The sequence below is a fragment of the Cryptomeria japonica genome, chromosome 8, assembly GCF_030272615.1.
Source record: "Cryptomeria japonica chromosome 8, Sugi_1.0, whole genome shotgun sequence".
Lineage (NCBI taxonomy): Eukaryota > Viridiplantae > Streptophyta > Pinopsida > Cupressales > Cupressaceae > Cryptomeria > Cryptomeria japonica.
In genome coordinates this window covers 117,934,371-117,958,263 of record NC_081412.1, presented here as the reverse complement: position 1 = coordinate 117,958,263, position 23,893 = coordinate 117,934,371, and the positions used below count along the sequence as shown (strand labels likewise).

At 38.0% G+C, this 23,893-nt stretch overlaps 1 protein-coding gene across 6 annotated transcripts in view; it reads right to left on the bottom strand.

Annotated features, from left to right (window-relative positions):
* Nucleotides 1–23,893, bottom strand: part of LOC131031265 (anthranilate phosphoribosyltransferase, chloroplastic) — a 209,881-nt gene that overhangs the window by 84,949 nt on the left and 101,039 nt on the right. For all 6 annotated transcript variants that reach the window (XM_059209573.1, XM_057962326.2, XM_057962327.2 and 3 more), the window contains exon 5: nt 820–1,008. In XM_059209573.1, coding sequence (XP_059065556.1) covers nt 820–1,008 — 189 coding nt within the window. The remainder of the gene's footprint in view (nt 1–819; nt 1,009–23,893) is intronic.

Genomic DNA, 23,893 nt, shown 5'->3' with positions numbered 1-23,893 from the left:
CTATATCATTTTTGTCAGGGGAAAGGGAAATGATGTCTAATTATCCTCATGAAACTTTGATGTGACCTTGCTATCTTAATGCAATAAAAATCAGGATATTTTTTCGGTATGGTGCTTTCACACAGGTTCTCTACCACATACACAAGTTTGAGAACAAGTGAAATCTGACTGGGTAGTGTTTTAAACCAACAAATTAGAGTCTTGATGAGGTTATTCTGGTCCGTTATAAGTCAGCAAACAAGAAACCCAAAAATCTCAAAAAATCAGTACAAGATTTTAGTTAGCAAAAACACTGATTGTGTGTCTAGTTTGTTGAATTAATCCTCTATGTTTATGTATCATGGGTTAGTCATAAAATTCAGTTTACCTTACGTTTTGGGACCCATATTGACCCTATAAGAGTGTTATGAAATCCCGCTGTAAGGGAGACACCACCATTCAATTGGCTACCTACTCTTGACTAGAAGTCTACAACTAGAAGCTAGCTACAATTCAGCACACAATTTAATCTTGAAATGAGTCACAGATTACAATAGAGCACTTTTGCACCTAAAGCTAATGTCAATTCGTTATAAAAGGCTCACATAGAGAGGGAACCAAAATTGTCACATATTACTTTCCTCTAACTTTTCTTCATTAAAAACTCGTTCAAGTATTACATACAAACTAGAATAACCAAAATATATTCCTTCTAAAGTGCATTATACCAACAATAATGCAACTTCTCTCGCTTGATTGTTTACTAAGAAAGGCTAAAGCAAATACAAAATAGAAGTAAAAATTATAAACAATACCAATGATATCAAACATATAACTTACAAGGCTCTCATTGTAGACACCAACAACAGCATAACGAACCCTTGCTGGATTCAACATAGGGCCTAAAATATTGAAAATTGTCTTTATTTTAAGGGCCTTCCTGACTGGAGCTACAAGCTTGGTTGCTGGATGGTATTTTGGAGACATCATAAAAGCAATTCCAACTTCCTTGATACATTGCTTAATTCCCTAGAAATAGACAGTGAAATAATAAAGTTGATATAGTTGATATGTTAAAGAATGTTAGTAAGATGGCTCTTTGCTTCTCAGCTGCTCAGATGCCAAGAAAATGCAATAAAATTTGAAACATGGAATTAAAATATCATCTGTCTGTAATGAAGAAATATATGTTATTAAATGACAAAATAGCTGTTAGGACATTACAACTTGAAAATACAACACACGTAATTGCTACCTTCTGCATGTGCAGTTAACAAACATGTTGATCATACCAAAAGACAGAAATATACATTTAAATTATCAGGTACTTCTGCAAGCTCAATTTTGAAAGTATGTCATACTAAAAACAATGTTTGTTGACCAACAAAAAGGTGTGTTGAAAAACCTTTCTTGCAAAACAGGTAACATGACTGCAAATGTTCCAGACTTCAAATATGCCAAGAATAAAGAGAATTCTGAAGCTAATCGTAGAAACCAAAAATATTGCATTCATCAAGAAAACAATAAAAGCAGGATGAAAAAAAAAGGCAGTATTTGAAGGATCAACATTAAGAAGTCCCCCAATCAAGCATGAACAACCAGTCACTCAATTCAGAGCTTTCTAATGTGATTGCGAAATCCTTGCCATTTTTAATAACATATTTCTAAATTAGAAAGTTCCAAGACATAAATAAATTAACTAGTTTGATTAGTTCTATTTAATCCCCTATAAAACACTCAAATAACATTAAGAAATAGGGACAGCAGAAATTTTTTTAAAAAAACAGATCTACTTGCATCTTACTACAAAATGATTACATAGAAAATAAGCTATGCTTCCATAGCTCTGTAACCTGTAACTCCCTCAAACATTACACATAGCATCTTCTTTCGTTTTCTTCAATGTCAGCACTTCTCTCTTTTCAATTAATCAGCAGCTTCTTCTCTTTCTTTTCATGGCATTTGATATTGTTTTCCACCTTCATTTCCAAGACAGCCATCGCCCATGTTATTTGCTGTTTTTTTACTCTCTTTCATAATGGATAGATTCTTCCCCACTTTCTAGCGCCTCTCTCCTCCCTTTTCCCCACACTCTCCACTCTCTAAAACAGATTGCTTTCTTTTTGTCCAAAGCAGCCCCTTTAGAAAATATGCTGTTTTGATTCTTTCAAAAATAAAAGTCCCCAAATTAAAGGGGTTGGTAGTGTTGAGGCCCATTTCAAATGGAAAGAAGCTAAGTGCAAAACATGTTATTAAATAACTTGCACAAAAGATGAAGATAGTATGAAACATGCTGAAAATATTTTATAATATCTGAGAATAACAAGCCATTTCGAGGGGGCATACCTCCAAATATCTCCAATGAGAATACAACTGACAATCTGAGGATGACATGAGACTAGCTACCTTCTATATATACCATATTCATGCCTAGGATATCACCTAGGCTGACTTAGATAACCACATATAAGCCCTAGGCCAGCCTAATTAACTAAATAACAATATAATAATGATAATATAACTTAAGGCTTAAGGTAGCCACAAGCTAACTATTCATAACCCTTGTATACTCTAGGATTAAGGGCATAGCAAAACACCTCAATTTGGGGGTTACAATTGAATTTTGATGGAGCCTATAGGGGTAACACAAGCATCTCTAGGGTTGGTTGTCTTATGTGAGATTAGAATGGACTAGTAATTGCCCAAGCATCTAGACATTTGGCCAAGGGGACAAACAATGAGGCAGAATTCCAAGCACTAATCAAAGGTCTTCAGCTCAATCAAAAACTAAATATCTCTAAGTTAGAGATAGAAGGGAACACATCCCTAGTGGTCAATGCAATTAAAACAAATTCTTTACAAGGCTAGAAACTCAAATCCTTATCTGAAGGGGCCAAATCGCTCATGTTGTGTTTGGAGGAATACACTGCAAACTATGTCTACTGTTAGGCAAACAAGGAAGCAGATTCCCTAGCCAATCTAGCAGCTGACAGCATCAAAGAGTTTTACATAATGCGACATCACAACATTATGGCCAGGTGTTCCCTCGGCGATGAGCCTTAACAAGTACATACAAACAATCAATTTTCCTTACGCAAGTGTGATATTGCATAAGCTGGCAGGAAAACTTTGGACGAAGAGAACCCATTATTATGCAATTGTGATATCGCATAAGTGCAATATTTATTTGCAAATAGATTGCAGAATGATGCTACAACAAAAAGATTCTATTTGAAATCATTATCTTGTAAATTAGGGCAATGGGATGATGATTATATTAAATCTAAAAAGCAATCTACAGTTCCTAAATGTACATTTGCAGAGCTAGAAATTTTGGTTCCAATAAGCTTCAGAAACAATTTTTGATTAAAACTATTACTACAAATCATACTAAGTATAATTCTATTTGCAATTTAAAGGAATTCTGTAGCAATCCACCAGTGATGACTTCCAAAGTTTTCCCAACTGAAACAATTCAGAAGAAAATGTGCATGCACAAAACCTCAAAAGCAATTTTCCAGATATTTTTTATTTTTGAAGTGAAATAAGTAATTTTCCTAATTCATGAAGAAATCTCTGAAAATAAAAAATTGCTCCTATCCATAAAGAGCAATTCAAAAAATGTAACAGACCTTCGCAACACATTCTTAAGAAACAATCTACTCATAGAAAGACTCCTAAAGAGGTTAAATGTTTCATTTGTAGTGGACTTCACTACGCGGTGGACTTCACTACCCAACAAACCGTCCCAAGAAATTGGTCCTTGCTGTTAAAGTTTATGTTGTTTTCCAATGAGTAAATGACAATGGGATATCATCCCAGAAATACATGGTTATCAAGTCTAAGAAAAATAGTATTAACAATGGGATATCATCCCAGAAATACATGGTTATCAAGACTTAAAAGAATAGTATTATGAGTTGATAGAAAAAAGAGTTCAACATCACAATACGGTCAAAGAAAAGGCCATAAAATATCATTCTTCCTCTGACAAATCACCTGAAGAAAACAACAGATTGATTTCATTCTTACTCTGATAAAGCAAAATCTAAAAGAAATCCAAAAGAAATTAGAAATGGAAAAAAATAGAGATCCATATAAGGACACTGAAACCAAAGAAGAAAGGAGGTTTGCAAAAAATGACATCTCCATAGAATCAAAGATCTTACACAAGAAAGAGACTAAATACAAAAAGAAATTAAGGAATGTATCAAAAAACATTCTGGCTATAAGGTACTACCCTGGCAAAAATCTAAACATAAGGCAACTACTAGTTGACATCTTCACAAGCCTTACAAGAAGAAAAATTCAGGAACACATCATGATGATGATCAAAGAACCATTTTTAAGAAATTAGATATGGCTCCACATAATGTATAAGAAATGACTAGATCGGTTAGGGATAAGCAAAAGCAACTTAAGACTCTTAATTAGTTGATTGGAGAAATAAGAGATGTATTACTCAAAGCTGATGGTATATCTTCTAGTGAATTCTTATTAGAGCAGGACAAAGAAAAGACTTCAACAATATATTGGACAAATAATAGTGTATATATCAAAATATCTTTGATATTTTCTGAATATGAACCTATTGAGTTTGATGCCTTCATTGACTCGGGGTCAACTAGATCTTTTGCTAAAACTAAAGCTATTCTGGAGAATTTAGGAGCGCAGAATGCTCAAAGGACATTCAACTACAGGAAAATGATTAAATTGGAGGAAGTATGCTCAAGATGTCCACATCAAAATAATGGAAAGGTATTTATCACTGATTTCATTGAGTTTAATGATATGGACAATGATAATTTGTTAGGTTTCATGTTCCTTACTAAATATGAATATTTCATATTGAGAAAAATCACATCTCTTAGATACAATTAGGACAATTTTGGAATCATTTGCCGTTGTGCCAAAAGCTCAAACTCTCAATGCCCAATACAAACGCCGGATTTAACCCAACCCACAAGAGGTAGTTAAGCCATGTCGTGAGTCCCCAAGGAGATGCTGACCACCAAGTCATCAATATCCCCCTCAGCACCAACTGAGCCTTCAGCACCCACTAAAAGGAGACTCGAACCCATGACCCAAGGCTCTGATACCAATTGTTGGAACTGTTTGTCATTGTGCTAAAAGCTCAAACTCTCAATGCTCGATACAAATGCCAGATTTAACCCAACCCACGGGAGGCGGTTAAGCCATGTAATGAGTCCCCAAGGAGGTGCTGACCACCAAGTCAACAAACAAATCAAAAATTCCTAATCTCAAAATGGTCACTTATATATCAGAAGAAAAGTAGGATAAAAAGTCCTCATATAAAGAATGGACAAAAGAAATCTAAGAAAACCATGAAAAGATTAAAACTACAACAGATTCATCATGTGAAATCAAGGAAAATTTTGAAAAGAATTGTTGTTTAGAATTCTGATCCTCCCAACAAGAAAAATGCGAAATGCAGATTAAGTTAGAATTTCTCTAAGTAATTCGTCATGAGACCTGCATACTTATTAAGCCCCTCAAAAGCGAAAGAAATTAACCAACACGTAGAAGAATTACAGGCTGGAAATTTCATCCAAAAAAGCAAGAGTATTTTCTCTTGCCCAACACTCAAGTAAATGGAAAGGCTGAAAAAGAAAGAGGAAAGAAGAGGTTTTGCATCAATTATAAACCTCTAAATGATATCATTTTACCTTTTAATTATCCAATTCCTTTCAGTGCTGATTTAATTAGGAGAGCTGCTAATAAACAAGTTTTTAAAAATTTGATTGTAAATCAAGGTTTTGGCAAATCAAAATCAAGGAAACAGATAAGTACAAAACTGCCTTTTCAGTTCCCCAAGCTTTGAATTAGTGGAATGTAATGCCTTTTGGTCTTTTTACTGCACCAACATATTGCAAAAGATGAATTGATCGGGCTCAACAACGCCTCAAAGAATTAAGTGCTTGTTTATATTGACAATATTATTGTGTTATCTGACAATAATACAAAACGCATTTGCCATTTGTAAAAATTGAATACAACCATTATTTATAATGGAATTTGCTTATCAGCAAAAGAGATCGTAATTGGTAAGCCCTAAATTTATCTTCTTGGTCTTCACGTATATAAAGGAAAAATCAGATTGCAGACTCATGTTCTCAAACATATTCAAGAATTTCCTGACATTTTAGCAGATAAAAAGAAAATTCAAAAATTACTGGGTAGTTCAAAGTCAAACTATGTTCCTCCATTGTATCATGACATAGCAAAAGATGGAAAAAGAATTCAAGATAAGCTGAAGACAGTAATATGCCATTGGATCCTGTTGACGTGGATGAAATCGCATTGCTGCAAACTCCATACGGCCAACGCAGAATAGAATAGCCGACTGATTATCCTACTCTCTCTTGAGATAAGGAAGTCTCTAATGCTGTTTTCTAAGTTTGATCAAAGGAGACTACCTCAAGGTTTCTTTTGTCAGGTCTTGACTGCAGGATCTCTCAGTGGCTTGATGTGTTTATGCTGGAAACACAAGGGGGACTTACGTTTAACTGGCAACAAGCTAGTCTGCTGTGATTCTCGAATTATGCAATAAAGAGCAAAAGGAAAGGGTTAGGAGATCTAAAACTAACAACACGAGTATGCGGGTAGACAGATTCAACATAACCAATTCCTGCTTGGCCAGAATGGCTCACAACCTTGCAGGAACGGTGCAATCTTCAAAGGAACTTGGAAGATTTTCAGATTGGAGACGCACGGCTAAGCACCCAATTCTGGCGCAGCTCAGACGGACACCTGCAATTGAACTAAGCACAATCGAAGGCTCAGGTTAACCACACAAAAAGATACACAATCAGCATATCCTCAGTGGTATGAGCCTGAATCTATCAAATACCTGCACACCCAAAACATAAAGATCTATCTAAAATGCTGAAAGAAACCATGAGAACAGGATGAAAACAAGACAATAAACACCAAATCAATGTTCATATATTGATCTCAACTGCCTATTACAACAATTCCTGCAGCATCTCTATGCTACTGCTAAGATCTAACCTATTCTAACTCTAAAATCTAACTATCTAGCAATTTCTAACAATCTAACAATCTCTAACAATCTAACCCTTTGCAGAAGAAAGGCCTCTGCCTTTTATAGATATTACAATTTTGAATCAGAGGCCAGGATGGACTGCATCCAAGGGCCCTGATCCGTCTTCCAGAAGCTGACAGCCTTGACCAATGCTGAATTAATTCTCAGTTATCCAACTAGCAACTATCTCAACTACCTGCCACTATTTGGCTTTAATTCAGGTCTATCCAATCTTCTTGGTGGTTGGGAATAGTTATCCACAAAAATATCTTGCACGGGACCCATAGGCAGTTTACAATAAAGCAATTTCAGCTTTTTAGGAATTGAATTCCTTGAATTAAATCCATCTGTGTCTCCTTTTCTCGAGAATGCATAGACTGAGTGTTCTTTTGCTTTTTTGCCTTCAATTTCGCCGATGGACTTCATCTATGTTCAATGGCACGGTTCCCAATGCTCGGTTGCTCTTGCGCTCCTGCATCTTTTCTTTCCAATCTTCAGCGCCTGGCCTTGAATTGCGATCCTTCCTTGATTTGCGTTTCAGGTCTTTCTCCTGGTTCTTCGATGACGTCCTGCAATCAACCAATTTCACTTAATTAAATCAATTTGAACAATTAAATAATTTAATTTAACAAACATTAAATTTAATTACGACGTCTGGCTTGAGAAGCTCTTTGTGAGATGTATCTTGAAAATGCTTCTCTTTCTCTTTGATTGTGAAATCTGATCCTTGGTCTTTTACTTCTGCGTATTTTACCTTTGGAGTTTTGGACGTTTTAAATGGGTTTATGGCGCGATTCTGGAGGTTTGAAGAGCTTCTGCAGATTCTAAAACTCTAACTCTCATGCTTTTCTGGTAAATTTCGGAGAACGGAGGACACCTTGAAATTTGCAAAAACTTCGGACCTTTTGGCGTTCTTTGCAAATTCGGAGCATTTGAACTTTTGAATTTTCAAAACCTTTCACTTTTGGCTCATGGGTCCGAAGTTTGAGGACTTAAGGCGAATTTCGGACCTTTGCCATCCTTTTGCAAATTTCGGAGCTTACATATATTTCGCAAAAATTGCGATTTTAAAACATTTCGTCCCTAGGGTCCGAAAATGAGACTTCACGTTTTACCTTTCCCAGGGGTCCGAAAATGGACTTCACGTTTTACCTTTCCCAGGGGTCTGAAAATGGACTTAACGTTTTACCTTTCGGAGCTGGAGGCGCTTTTAAAAGATTTCACACTTTAAACTTTTCTTCGGGGGTCCGAAAATAGACCTAAGTGCCTTTTCGGGCTTTCGGACCTAGTGCGTCCTTCTTTTTTTTTTTTTAAAAACATTTCGCCCTTTTGAAAAACCTCGGACCTGGCGTCCGAAAATAAGGTTTTAAGCGATTTCGGGGGGCGGAGGCATTTTGCGTTTTAAACTTCGGACCTGGGGCGTGTTTTAAACATTTCGCGATTTCCTTTTACCTTTCATTTTGGAGCTAGGGTCCGAAAATGGGTCTAAGGCGAATTTCGGAACTTGGAACACTTTTGCAAAATCGCGTTTTTAACATTTCGCCCCTAGGGTCCGAAAATGGACACTTAAAGTGTTTTTCGGACCTTGAAACACTTTTTGCGATTTCGTCATATTTAGAAATTTCGGCCCCAGGGTCCGAAAATGATGTTTAAAGGTGAATTTCGGACCTTGAAACACTTTTAACCTTTTCAACTTTTGGCTTCTGGGTCCGAAATTGAGCATATGGAATATAACATTCAAGTATAAGTGACATATTCCATATATACTTTCAGGATGTTTGAGAGTGGTTTCAGACCTCCAGGAGTTATATTGCAAATTCTAGTTTTTGGAGGTTTCCTCAGTTTTCAGAGTTAGCCAAATTTCAGGATCAGGGAATTCCAGACTTAGCCAAATTTCAGGATCAGGACAGAAAGGCACAAACTGGGGGTCCCTGTCCAAGACGGGGATGGGTGTGCGATTCGCACAACAGATCCAAAGACAACACAGGTGGTACAGAAAATGAAAAAGAAATGTCAAGGTCTTCCCAATCTACAAATTCCAAAACTAGCTACACAATTGGATTTACATACAGATGCTTCTGAAAATATTCAGTCAGCTGTTCTCATACAAGAATTCCTTGATGGATGGAACTGGAAGGAAATATGTGGATACAAATTAGGGACTTTCACTGAAACAAAAACTTGATATCATATATACGAAAAGAATATTCCAGCTGTCAACAAAGGTATAGAAAAATTTAAAAAATTTCTCAAACCAAAAGATTTTGTAGTTAAAACAGATAGTCAATCCATGAGAAACCTAAGGAAAATGAAGCCAAACAAAGACATTGCTCAAGGAAGAATAGGTTGACGGTATTTTAAAAAATTTGGTTATGATTTTGACATTGAATGTATCAACAAAGAAAATAATCCTTTGATTGATACCCTGACTCAAGAATTTGCAGCTGCTATTATTGAGATCAGTGATTCAATCCCAATGGATCAAAATGATAATTCATTGTATCAACTACCAAATCCAATAACTAATATTCTTAGACATGTGTGGATATTAGATAACTGGCTCATTAATCTTAGAAAACTAATAATCAAAAGTTATGAGATAGGATTACCAAAGCCACAAGAAGATGAAGGTTATGTCAGTGTGAGTTCCTATCTAGTTATTTGTGCAAACCTATTTGGATGACTTGAGATTACTAAGTCTAGGTGGCATTCTAGAAGTTCCTTATAAAGGGGCCATGTTCCATTATTTGCTTTTAGTCGCATAAAATTGATGGGCCCATGTTTTGACCCATTTTGTGGCCTTTTTATCAAACTACCATTAGAATTTTATATATAATATGCTGCAGACTTTTATCTTGAACTTGATACTTCCCATCACCTAGGTCAATTGTGAGCACTATAATATGTTTGCTTAATGAATGGTGATATGATATATAAATGATTAAATTATGTGTGAAATGTGATGGATTTATGTAATTAGTAACATTTGAAATATTCTTCTATACTAATGTGGTGTGCAACATTTCAACTGGACTTACTGAAGCAGTTCCTGTTGAAGACTCTTGTCATTGATGTCCAGTTTCTGTAATCAGATTCATAACACATTCAAAGACCCTGAAATAATGTTGTCTATTCTGAAAAGTGGTTTGTGATTTGCAGATGATAGTCATAGGCGATGGATGGTGGTAAGTCTTCTTATATGTATATATTTGATTCTGAAAAACACATAAACATAGGAGGCAATACATGCCAAATTTGCACTATATAATCTGCATCTACTGTTCAGGGGTTAATGGTGTAAGAGCATTGTTAGTGTCTTTGTAAACTGAACACAACAGTGGAATGGTGAGTAGCAGACATATATGTTAATAAATAAGACATAGAACAAAATGTCAACAACAAAAACAAAACAAAAAAAGGGTATCTAAGTTTTGAATCGATACCATGTAGGTTGGCGACTGGAAATTATTATACAGATATTCTGATTCAAATGAAGATAACACATCTGTGTTGTTCTGAAAATGGTTAAGACAGTCGCTGTTCTGAAAGAGAGACATCACCGATGATAGAAATGACTAATTCAAACTGGATTTATGTCGTTATGTATACCAAGTTTAAATTGGTTAAAGGAGTTGTCAACCACCCTTGTTAATGATCTGCAAACTACTTCATATAGTTATTCTTTTCAAAATGTAAAGTGTGTTAACTTAGAACTATTAGTTAAGGTTCAGTTGTAACTAACCTTGGCAGTTGAAACTAAAAGCATTTCTATTGCAGCCTTGAGAAGAATCGATGAAGATTGAGTAATGAGCATCCTTTTACAGTGCGATGAAAGTTGAGTCATCTTGTATAGAACCAATGAGAATGAGAAGAGCATAAGTATTATAAAGACAAAACTTATATTGAAGATTTTGAATCAACAGAGAATATCATTCTAATCAAAGGTGGAATCTGAAGCAAATCAGAACTGAGTATTGTGAAATGATATTGAAGGGATCGTGAATATCTTTATACCGAATCTGGTTGAACATCTCTCCAATTTAGACAGTGGATTGTTGGCAGAACATTACGTGAAACTGGGTGATAATATTTATAGTTTGATTCAGTTGTTCAGACTTCCTTGAATGATTCTAGTTCTTTCTGCAGACATTATTTTATGGTTGATATATTCAGTAAGCTCTACCCAAGATTATTTCTGTGACATTATAACGGTGAAAGTTCTACAGGTTTTCGACTGTGGTAAAAAGCAGTGTTGGTTGAAGTGATTTGCAGATCTCATTCAGTATTTGAGCATACAGAGATACAGTAATTTCAGGTTGATTTCAGTGCATTAGTTTGCAGATGTGCAGAAATATAGTGATCCGATTTGCAGTATATTTAACTTTTGTCTTCGTACTTCAGATTGTCTAATTTGATGTGCATAATTGAGTTGTAATTGCATTTATTGCTATAGTCTGACTTGGTGCTCAAATTATGTATTGAAAATTTGGAGGGTTGGTGCTCGCATTAGACAGTTGACTGGGTTGGTGCCCAAAAGATTGTAATTGGATAAATTGTGAGGCTGGATTAGGACAGTAGATCCTAGCAGCATTTCTCAACGTGGTTTTCCCAGATCGGGTTTCCACGTAAAAATACTGTGCACTCCTTTCTGTGTGGTTGTCTCTATATTGTTTTAATTTGTGTTTCCTTTCAGTTTTTACAAATAAAGATTAAAAGCAAAAGAACAATCAGGTTTAATTATACTACTGATTCACCCCCCCCCCCCCCCCCCTTCAGTAGTAGTGCGTGCTCTACAGTTCCTGCAGCTACGGGTATAATGCAATTTGAATAAGTCAATGATGGTTTGCTTATCAAGAACCCTTGAATAATTCTATAATCTGAAGATCTCTTCAATACACGACCATCTTCCTTAAGAACTGCTATTGAATAGTTTGTTATGTTGTTGCAAATGGGTATTTATGCCTTGAAAGTGGTTGTGGTACAGTCTTATGAGGACTCTTAAGTTGTTTATGTTTTCTTGAGCTGTCACTAATACTCTTCCTAGATAAAATGAATGAGCAACAAATAGTCATAGGATTAGTTAGTTGAATATAGACAATAAATGAGTTGAAGACTGACCAGAAATGGTTAATGCTTACATCTCTTTTCAATGCAAGTTTATGATTTTGAACACTAGCATGTATCTATTTGAATGGTTATGAATAATATGATCTATTGAGTTAGTTATATCATCTCGTTATCAATCTGAGTGTATTACCCAAGGAGGGCCCACTTGAGGTAACACCTCTCTGAGTTTTATTTATGCACACTAGTTAGATGCTTTGATCTCATTGTTATAGTTAAATCAGTTGTAGCATAGAATTTTGATTATTTCAGATATTATTCTGCGTTATTTTCTTTGTTAGCATAGTATAAGTATTACTATCGAATGTCTTTGTTGTACTTGTTCTTGTTGTACTGTTTTATTATCAATTGTTATCATTTAAAATTAATTACTTTTCTGCAATGTTTTTCTATCAAACTAGGACAGCAGCCTAGGTAGAAACATAGTGCACATATAGTGCAGACCCATTTCAAGCATATGTCCCTGGGTTGACAATTTATATGTAGCTTGTAGTCCATTAGGGGTTACCGAGCATTTGATAGTTGATCCCTGACTTATGTAAGTTGTTATGTCAGCCTAAATCACAAGTGTATATAGGGAACTCTACAAGCATATAAAAGTTGCATCATGCATTTAATATTTTTTCCTAGGGTAGTTTCTCATACCTCATCACACATTTCTTATATAATCAAGGTGTTTGTACATTGTAAAATCATCTCATTCATATCATATTGTATACTTGATATTGGTAGAATACAATCTTTTGTTGTTGCTTCTCTCTTGTCATGTGAAGGTTATTTGGTGTTGCAGATTGAAGATCTTGGATGGATGCATCAACATGGTATCAGAGCTTTGAATCTTGCAAACCCCTTCCTTTTAGAGAGTTTTCATCAATCATATTTTCATTGTCATTTGAGTTTCTATACATCCTATATTGCATGTTGTGTTTTGGTGAGATCCGGCAATTGCAACGCTTTTGGCTATAGTGGTGATATTTTGGCTGTCCCTACGTCCAAGAGGCTCGAGAAAGTCAAATTTGACTTTTGTTTCACCAAATTTGGCCACTATTTGCAACTTTTGCAAACAAAGGTTTGAAGCTCATATTTTGTGAAGAGCTTTTTGGGGGCATTTTTGGCTCAAATCAACCTTGCCATGGCATCCAGGAGGCCAATCTGATGAATTTTGACTATAGATTTGTCTATTTTTAGAAAACTTGTTTCTAAGGCAATAAAAATTTGCCCAGGCAAGCCATATAGACTCCCGAACACACAAGGTACGATATTTCTATTTTGTAAAAAAATAATTTTCTTATGCTTTTTTTGCTCGATCCGATTTTTGCATGGTCTGTAGATTTCTTATTTGGCATAATCGGTTTTTTTAGGGGCTCGTGCATTTTCTGTTGGCCCACACATTGGTTGGTCGGCATTGATTGGCATCATCCTTGATTCAACGTCCTTTTTGCAGTTTTAGTCAAAACCCAATTGTCTAGGCGCATTTCCTTTGCAAAGGTCAACGTTTGGAGTTTTGGTGCCAATGCCATTATCATTTGGCACTTAGTGCATTTTACCTCACACGGTTACTCCAGTACCTACGACGTACCCTGTTTGTCAGCCCATGGGGTGAAAAAGGTCGACACACTTCTTAATCACATCTTCAATCCTTCGATCAGTGTCTTTTCACTGATTTGGTCGACTCACATCCCATTTGGTTGCTGGGTTTTATTTTCTATAGGTTTCACTTGTTGGTATGTCAGTCTGCCTTTCAGTTTGATCGAATTGTTGTACATTGGTTGTCAACGTTGTAAATATTATTGGCAGCTTTAATTTTGCTAGGCCTTTATTTCCATTGACAGTAGATTTCTTTTGTTGTCGACACTTTATTTAATTCTACATACTGAGTCTACACTTTGGCAGACACATACACCACCCCTTAGTCGGCCTGCATGGGGTTGGTGGGTCAATGCTTTATTTTGGCAGGCCCACTTCAGCACACATTTGACAGTCATTGTTTTTTTTTGGAGCTCACATCCAGACAAGGCTTGGTAGAAGGTGTGCTTGGTGGGCACAGAGGTTTGGTAACACCATTTCATTTGATGCACACACCATTCTTGGTGTCCAGCTCTATCACAGTCTACAAAAAACCAATACACTTGTAGATTCTTTGTATGGTGATCAACACATTATAGGCCATAGTACATAATTGATTGGTCCACATTATTTACAAGTTGATCGGGGATTTACCATGGTGGGCCTGCATGGTTTTGTTGAGCTTGGTTAGCCTTTCTAAGCTGCTTATTATGTTGGTTGTGCATTGTTCTTAACCTGTGGTTTATTGCTAGTGTGGCCATTTTCTGATTGGTGCAGTTTTAAGTTTATGCATTTGGCGTAAGTGCCATGCCATTGGGCACTAAGCACCTCTAAGCTTTAGATCACAAATAGCAGCCCACCCCTCATGTACCACCTCACCCTTGAAACATCATCGTCGTTGGTGGCAAGTCTATTTTTTCTACAACGACAGCCTTGGTCACATAGATGCCCAGGGGGTAATCCCTGGATGCTAAAAAGAAATTTCAAATTTTTTAAACTTGCACTGTTTGGAAAAATGGCCATAACTTCATAGGTAATCAATTTTTGACAAATGAGATATCATCAAAAAGCTAATTCTGAGCCCTATATAGTGGTGCAGGTTTTTTTTCTAGATTTTTCTGTTGGTACATTTTGTAGCCTATTGAAGTCTGAAGTACGTTTTGGGCTCCCGAACTCATAACTTTTGGCCAATTTCTCCATTTTTCCCAATTCTTGCAGCATTGGAAAGGTCTTTCAAAGCACTTTTAGTCTATCCATGCACTTTTTTCAAATTTTTGCCCCAAGTATAATTAATTCAAGATATTGTGTTTTAACACTAGTTAATTACTTCGTTGTTTTGGCTCCTGTAAAACATTTTGTTTGTATGGGTTTTGGGCTGCTTCATATGTATATACAACATTTGTGTCCTTATGGATCATTTAAACATCTTCTGTAAGCATTTGTAGATGCACTGAAATAAAGTGCCACATCTTGTTATGTGGAGGTTACAAGTGTTGCAAATTGAAGATCTTGGATGTTTACTTCTACATGATGTTTCAATTGCAAGTACTCTCTCGGTCACTCCAAATCTTGTATCATCTCCTTCATGCATTGCTTGGTCATACACAATTTTAGTGGATCTATCAACACTCTCCCTCGTTAGCATTATGGGGGGTATTATACTATTCATGCTAATGCTGCCTTAGTTTCACTTGGAGTGATTCTGACACCCTCACATGCCTATTTTATGGAGGCAGCCATCATTTCTCGAATGATCTTGGTTCTTTAGACTATTGCGCCTGTATTTTCAACTTCCGTTGGTTGAGTAGTGATAGTTGAGATCACTCATGCAAATTCATGAGCCATCTGTATTTTCTACTGACAGATGATATTGTCATTGTTGCCAATTGATCATCGTTCAAGTAGTGTCATTACAAATTGTTGTCTTCTTGATCCTGATCATCATCTCTTTCACAAAAGATTCTTCAATTACAACACTATATCAATCATCCTTTGACAATACTATATCTGGGTAAGTCGGGCGTTTGTAGCGGACATTTGTAGCGAGCGTTTGTAGCTCGATCTTTTGGCGCAACAACAAACATACCTATTATCGGTATCAGACCCTTGGGTCACGGGTTCGAATCCCGGGAGGTCTCCTTCATTTCGTCGGTGCGGAACCCTCAGTCGATGTTGAGGGGGAGATTGTTGACTTGGTGGTCAACACCTCCTTCGAGGTTCACGACGTGGCTTAAACTGTCTCCCGTGGATCTGGGTAAGTCTGGCGTTTGTAGCGGGTGCTGATAGCTCGAGCTTTTGGCACAACGGCAAACATACCTACACTTCATACTTCAGTGATGTTCTTCATGTTCGTTTTTTTTAAGACATTGTTTTGGAGGCTTTTGAGTCCTTCATGTTCTCTCTTTCAGAGAAGTTTTCTCCCATATGGTTTTTCTCTTTTTCTCCAACTGTGAGAGACTACATTGCATTTGTATTTGTGCACGAGTACCTAACGCATCCTTGTTGTTGCGACCCATATTGCATCTTGCATCATTTGCATAATAATTTCACCTCCCTAAGTTGCACATATGTAGTATCCCTTGCTTATGTATGGAAGAATTGATGATTTTGATTCAAGGAATATTGTCCAACAAGTTACATACAATCTACAACTAAGCACTTTACTGATTTGCAAAGTATATAGGAAACATATATCAATTTAACTACCAAGGGAACAACTCAATTTTTCATCAATACTAGAATTGACATTATGTCAAATAGATGTCATACATGCTTCAGAAATATGGGAGTTTGAAGTATACAACTGTTGCAATTAATTTCTGATCACTATTTTAGACTTTCTAAGATAGACAATGACATTCATTGATACATGAACAAAGATGTAAGTTTGCAACTGATCTCTAAATCGAACCCTGACAAGATAGTATTCCAATTAAGCACACCTGAATTGACTGAGTACCAATTCCGAAAAGCAACCCTTCAGAGGATCTTTCACCCCCTCAGTTATGCAATCACTTGGGAGGTATCGTTCCCAATGATTCAGCTGAATACTTGTAGACCTTCAAGCTCCACAAATGCTCAAGTAGATGCACTAGAGAAAAATAAACTTGGATGCCAAATGAGAGACCCATGGGGTCTATTTATACACATAATAGAATCTTCTAGAAGCCTCTTAGTCTTTCTAGAAGTATCCATAACTTTCTAGAAGTATCCATAATAGAATCTTCTAGAAGCCTCTTAGTCTTTCTAGAAGTATCCATGACTTTCTAGAAGTATCCATAATAGAATCTGCTAGAAGCCTCATTGCACTTTTTAGATAAAAAGTTACTTCATGAAATAAACAGTGCACCTCAATTTAAAAATATAACATCTTGGCCCCAAATAATAAAATATAATGTCTCCAAGAGCATAATGAGCCATCCATTCACCAAATAAACGCCAAAATGACTCTCTCACCACAACCATCTGCCTACGAGAGTCTGGAATAGGCAAATCCACGTAAAGTGTCATGTCATACTAAAGAGGGGACATGACAGTCCGCCCCTCCTGAAATTGCTTGGCCTCAAGCAATCTCAATGCAGGATGCTGCAGAATGGCTTCACCCTCCCAAGTAGCATCCTCAACAGGTAGATCCTTCCACTTAATCAGGTACTCTCTGATCACTCGCCTGCGAAGCTGCTTCTCTCTGCTATCCAAGATGGATTCTGGAACCAAGATCAACTTCCCCTCATCATCCAAGGGAGGTAATACTGCAGAAGGCACCACACTCTGACCCAACGCCTTCTTGAGGCATGACACATGGAATACATTATGCACTCTGCTATTTGCGGGAAGCTCCAACTCATAAGCCACCTCACCAACCTTCCTGATAATCCTAAATGGTCCATAGTAACGTGGCTTGAGTTTCTCTGCACCACTCTTCTTGAGAGTGGACTGCCTGTATGGCTGCAACATGAGGTAAACCATATCATTCACCTCAAAACTGCGCTCGGTCCTCTTTTGGTCTGCATATTGTTTCTGCTGGTTCTGAGCTCTAGCAATATTGTCTCTGAGAGCCGCAACTATGTCCTTACTCTCCTGTAGTAACTCACCTGCACTAGGTACTCGACTGTCACCCAACACTAAATCCAAAAAACTGGGTGCCTCATAACTGTAAAGTGCCCTGAAGGGTGTCATCTGTATGGTCATGTGGTATGTAGTGTTGTAGCAATACTCACAGAGATATATCAATCTGATCCAAGCTCGCTGCTAAGCTGCCACATAATTCCTCAAATACCCTTCCACCCATTTGTTCACAATCTCCGTTTGACCATCGGTCTGTGGGTGATAACTGGTGCTAGGTGTAAGCTCAGTGCCACACAACTGGAATACCTCCTGCCAGAAGTGACTCATGAAGCGGTTGTCCCTGTCACTCACAATGTTCTGAGGCAAACCGTGTAATCTAAAAACCTCCCTGAAGAAGACCTCTGCCACCTGGGCTGCTGAGTACGTAGTAGTGATAGGGAAGAAGTGAGCATATTTTGTCAGCCTATCCACCACCACATAGATACAATCACACCCCTGGACCTTGGGCAAGCCCATGATAAAATCCATGGAGATGCACTCCCACTTCCTGTCAGGAATAGGAAGTGGTTGTAGGAGCCCTGCTGGATAAGTGTGCTCTTGTTTGTTCTGCTGGCAAACAAGACACTCACGCACATACTGCAAAACATCAGTCTTAAGCCCCTTCCAAGTGAACCGCTCCCGAACTAACCTGTAAGTCTTGAAATACCCGGGATGGCCTACTGTAGGTGAATCATGGAGTGCTCTCAAAATCAACCGCTTCACTTTCGATTCTGGGACTAAGTAAATTCTGTTCTTGTAAATGATCAAATCATCTACAAGAGTGTACCTGGTGTCAATCGCTATCCCCTCCACTATATCAGAGGCCCATGTGTCTTTGGCATATTCTGCTACAATCAAGTGTCGCCAATCCTCTGATATCTGAATCATAGAAGTGAGGTGTGGCCTACGTGATAAAGCATCTGCAACAACATTCTGTGTCCCCTTAACATATGTGATATCAAAATCATAGGCCTGTAACTTACTCACCCACTTCTGCTGACGATCATTCAGGTCCCGCTATCCCAAAAAGTGCCTCAAACTGTTATGATCAGTTTTAATACAAAATTTGCTGCCCACAAGATACTGTCTGAATTTGGCCAAGGCATGCATGATTGCCAACATCTCCTTACAATAAATGCTAAATGATCGCTCAGGCCCCCTAAGTTTCCTGCTCTCATAAGCAATAAGGTGCTTGTCCTGCATGAGTACAGCACCAACTCCCTCTCCTGATGCATCACATTGAAGCTCAAATGGCTTCGTAAAATCAGGCAGTGCTAGAACTGGGCATGTAGTCATTATCTCCTTGAATCTCAAGAAACAATCCTATGCCTCCGGAGTCCACACAAATGCCCCTTTCTTCAACAAAGCCGTCATGGGTGCTGCGTGCCGTGAGTAGCCATTGACGAATCTGCGATAAAAACCACATAGACCAAGGAACCCCCTCAACTGTGTAAGGTTCTCTGGTGGAGGCCAATCAACAATAGCGCGGATCTTTTCAGGATCCATCCGCACTCCATCCGCACTAATGATGTGTCCTAAGTATAGAAGCTCAGTCATGCCTAAATCGCACTTGGACTCCTTAGCATACAAGGACTCTTTCTGCAATATGCTCAATACTATCTCCAGATGCTCAAGATGTTCCTGCCATGATCTGCTGTATACCAAAATGTCATCAAAGAACACCAGTACAAATTTCCTTAGTTAATGGTGAAAAACCTTGTTCATCGTGGACTGGAAAGTGGCAGGTGCATTAGTCAAACCAAAAGGCATGACTACAAACTCAAAATGCCCACAGTGACATCTGAAAGCAGTTTTCTCAATGTCCTGCTCTCTCACTCTGATCTGATGATATCCTGATCTCAAATCAATCTTTGAGAAATAACAAGCCCCATGCAATTCATCTATCAACTCATCAATGCGTGGGATAGGATATCTGTTCTTAATGGTTCTCTTGTTTAACACCCTGTAATCAATACACATCCGAAGAGTACCATCCTTCTTTTTAACCAAAACAACAGAAGATGCAAAAGGTGACTTACTGGGTCAGATGTGTCCCATTGCTAGCAACTCCTTGATGGTCCTCTTGATCTCATCCTTGAGTCGCTTTGGGTGCCGGTATGGTGTGATCATGACAGGCTTAGCGCCTTCCTCCAGCTCGATAATGTGCTCAATGCCTCTGTCTGGTGGCCTGCCTGGTGGAATCTCGCTGAATACCTTCTCATACTTGATTCTCAATTTCTGAATATCCGGATGATATTCAGTCTTATGTTGCCCCTCCTGGGGAGGCATCAAGGTGCATATTGCCGCCCACTCTATATCATCATGCCTGGCTAATCTCTCCATCCGCCTAAATGAGATAGTCCTGATATCACCATTACGGATAGCCTTCAGCACGTGAGTCCTGCCATCCACCTCGAATCGTATCTCCATATCCTTCAGTCTCAGGGTAACCTCCTCCAAAGAATATAGCCACTGCATCCCAAGTACTATGTCCATGTCACCCATGTTGACCACATGGTAACACACCATCCTATCACATCGAAGTGTATATCCATCAGCCACCTTAACTCTCAATCCCTCAAACTCCTCAGTGATGAGTCCACGTCTCTCCACAAAGCGTGCATCAATAAAATTATGTGTGGCACCTGTATCTAATAGTGTAATAACCTTCTGTCCAGCCAAGACACCTCTAAGTCTGAAAGATCCCTCTCTCTGAATACTAGATAGACGTGCCTCTGGTTCCTCCTTCTGTTCAGCATTATCTACCTCCTGTTCCTGCTCTGCATCATCAGGATCATGGTATTCTGAGCTATCTGAGTCTGAGCCCTCGTAATAAGCCCACATCACCCTGTTGGCCTTTCCCTTAGGCCTCATAGGACAGTCATGTCCAAACTCATAGGGACCCTTGCAAAAGAAGCATAACTTCTTCTTACGCAAGTCATTAAGTGTCTCCCTATCCAGAGGTGCAGCTGACTTGCCCTTTGTGTCATCAACCTTTTCCTTACCTTTGTTGAATCCCCCTCTATTATCTCTGAATGATGAAGAGCCCTTCGAACCAAACCTATTTGCTGGCGCTGCAAGTTCCATGCTACGAGCTTTCTTCATGGCTTCTTGTAATGTGAGAGGATCAAAGGCCTTAACCCACCCCTTGAGTGGTTCAGTCAACCCTTCTGTAAATAAAATGACTAGCCGCCGCTCTGAAATATCAGGTACCATTACTGCAAGCTTTTGGAAGTCATTAATAAACTGCTCTAAACCTCCTGTCTGTCTGAGCTGCGCTAATTCCCGGAAATATACCTCAGGATCCTTCTTATCAAACCTTTCTATCAGCTTATCCCCGAACTCCTAGTAAGTGGTTACCTGATTGTGCTACAACGTGATCATGCCGTGCATCCACCAATCATGAGCTGCCCCGTCCAGGTGTAAAGTGGCATACTTGAGTGCTTCGAATTCTGTCATAGTCTTCAAAGATAAAAAGGTATCCACTTTATGAATCCATGCCCGAGCAGTCATTTTCCCACTTCCATCAAATGTGGGTAATGTCAACTTGTTAGTGACCTGTTGCGATTCACTCTGTTTTTCCACCTATTTCTGTCTGCTAGCCCTATAATTCAGATACCTGTCAAAAGTCCACCCATTCTGTACATATCCTGGTAAATCTTCCCACTCTTGCCTTGCCAGTCTGAGCTCATCTCTAATATCTCTTTCCAAATCATTAGGTGTGGGTGGTGGTGTTTCCGGACGGAATGTAGGACGTGTGGGTCTATTTGCTGCGGTAGACCGTGTTCCCTGTTCATGTTGTGATCCTGCTATGCTCCTGTCATCACGGTCATCATTATGGTCATTTCTCCTATTCCCCCTAACCAAATGGCGCATCAAAGCTTCAATGTTCTGTAGGGTTCTATCCTGGGTTGTGGCCATTTGTTCCAAACGTTGCATAATCTCATCATCCCTCCTGTTTCTAGGTGGGCTTTGTGATTGCCTATCACCCATGTCCTTACCTAGTGTAAATAGAGCCCTGCTACCTCTGTTGTAAACTTGATTGTACGGTGACCGCATAAACCCTATCCGGCTAGCAGGAAACCGCTCTGATACCACTGTAGTATCCCTTGCTTATGTATGGAAGAATTGATGATTTTGATTCAAGGAATATTGTCCAACAAGTTACATACAATCTACAACTAAGCACTTTACTGATTTGCAAAGTATATAGGAAACATATATCAATTTAACTACCAAGGGAACAACTCAATTTTTCATCAATACTAGAATTGACATTATGTCAAATAGATGTCATACATGCTTCAAAAATATGGGAGTTTGAAGTATACAACTGTTGCAATTAATTTCTAATCACTATTTTAGACTTTCTAAGATAGACAATGACATTCATTGATACATGAACAAAGATGTAAGTTTGCAACTGATTTCTAAATCGAACCCTGACAAGATAGTATTCCAATTAAGCACACCTGAATTGACTGAGTACCAATTCCGAAGAGCAACCCTTCAAAGGATCTTTCACCCCCTCAGTTATGCAATCACTTGGGAGGTATCGTTCCCAATGATTCAGCTGAATACTTGTAGACCTTCAAGCTCCACAAATGCTCAAGTAGATGCACTAGAGAAAAATAAACTTGGATGCCAAATGAGAGACCCATGGGGTCTATTTATACACATAATAGAATCTTCTAGAAGCCTCTTAGTCTTTCTAGAAGTATCCATAACTTTCTAGAAGTATCCATAATAGAATCTTCTAGAAGCCTCTTAGTCTTTCTAGAAGTATCCATGACTTTCTAGAAGTATCCATAATAGAATCTTCTAGAAGCCTCATTGCACTTTTTAGATAAAAAGTTACTTCATAAAATAAAAAGTGCACCTCAATTTAAAAATATAACATCTTGGCCCCAAATAATAAAATATAATGTCTCCAAGAGCATAATGAGCCATCCATTCACCAAATAAACGCCAAAATGACTCTCTCACCACAACCATCTGCCTACGAGAGTCTGGAATAGGCAAATCCACGTAAAGTGTCATGTCATACTAAAGAGGGGACATGACAACATAAGGGGTGTGTTAATATGCATAAGGTCAGTTCCTATCTAATTATTTTTGGGAACCTATTCACATGACTTAAGCTTACTTAGTTCTAGGTGGCATTCTAGAAGTTCCTTATAATGGGGCCATGTTCCATTATTTATTTTAGTCACTTAGCATTTAATATTTGCATCATGCATTTAATATTTGTTTCTAGGGTAGTTTCTCTTATCTCATCACACCTTACTTATAGAATCAAAGTGTTTGTACATTGCAAAATCATCTCATTCATATCATATTGTGTAATGCTCCCTTTCTAGGCGACAAGAGATGAGCAGAGGGTTGACCTTTCACTCGAGTTCCAATAGGTCAACCAAATGGTTAGGGAACTCATTCTGAGGAGCATAGAGCTTTGCGGGGGCTCTATGAGCCATTTTGAGCTTTCAGACGGCAGTTCCTACTTTTTAGGGAGGTCTCCTATTTTTTAGGGAGAACTAGCAGTTAACAGGTTGACCACTTGAGGGACCACGGAGCTGAGAAGGAGCCTCTTGGACAGTTTCTGGCACTTTGAGCGAGGTTCCTATTTTTTAGGAGGAACTGTCAATCAGCCTGCAGGGGTTAAGTCGTCAGCAATGATCATAGCACTTCGGACGAAATTCCAATCTGAGCTCTGAATCTCATTTTATTAATAAATAAGGAAATATTTTAATATTTCCTAAGTTTGGACTTAATAAAATAATAATAAAGTGATATTAAAATCACTTTATGGGGAAATAAGTTATAATAATTCATTGGCCCTCTTACCTAGGCGTTTTAGCAAATATTACTATAATAATGAAGGGGCCAAATTAAAATAATGATGGAGGACCCTTGTGGTTCGATTTTCATGAGGCATAAATAAAATAAAGTTATTTTATTAATAACTGGAGAAATGAAACACTAATTCAAAATTAGGGTTTGGGCTGAAAATAAAAGGTGTTTGGGAGCTCATTTTGCACAATTTTGTCATGTGAA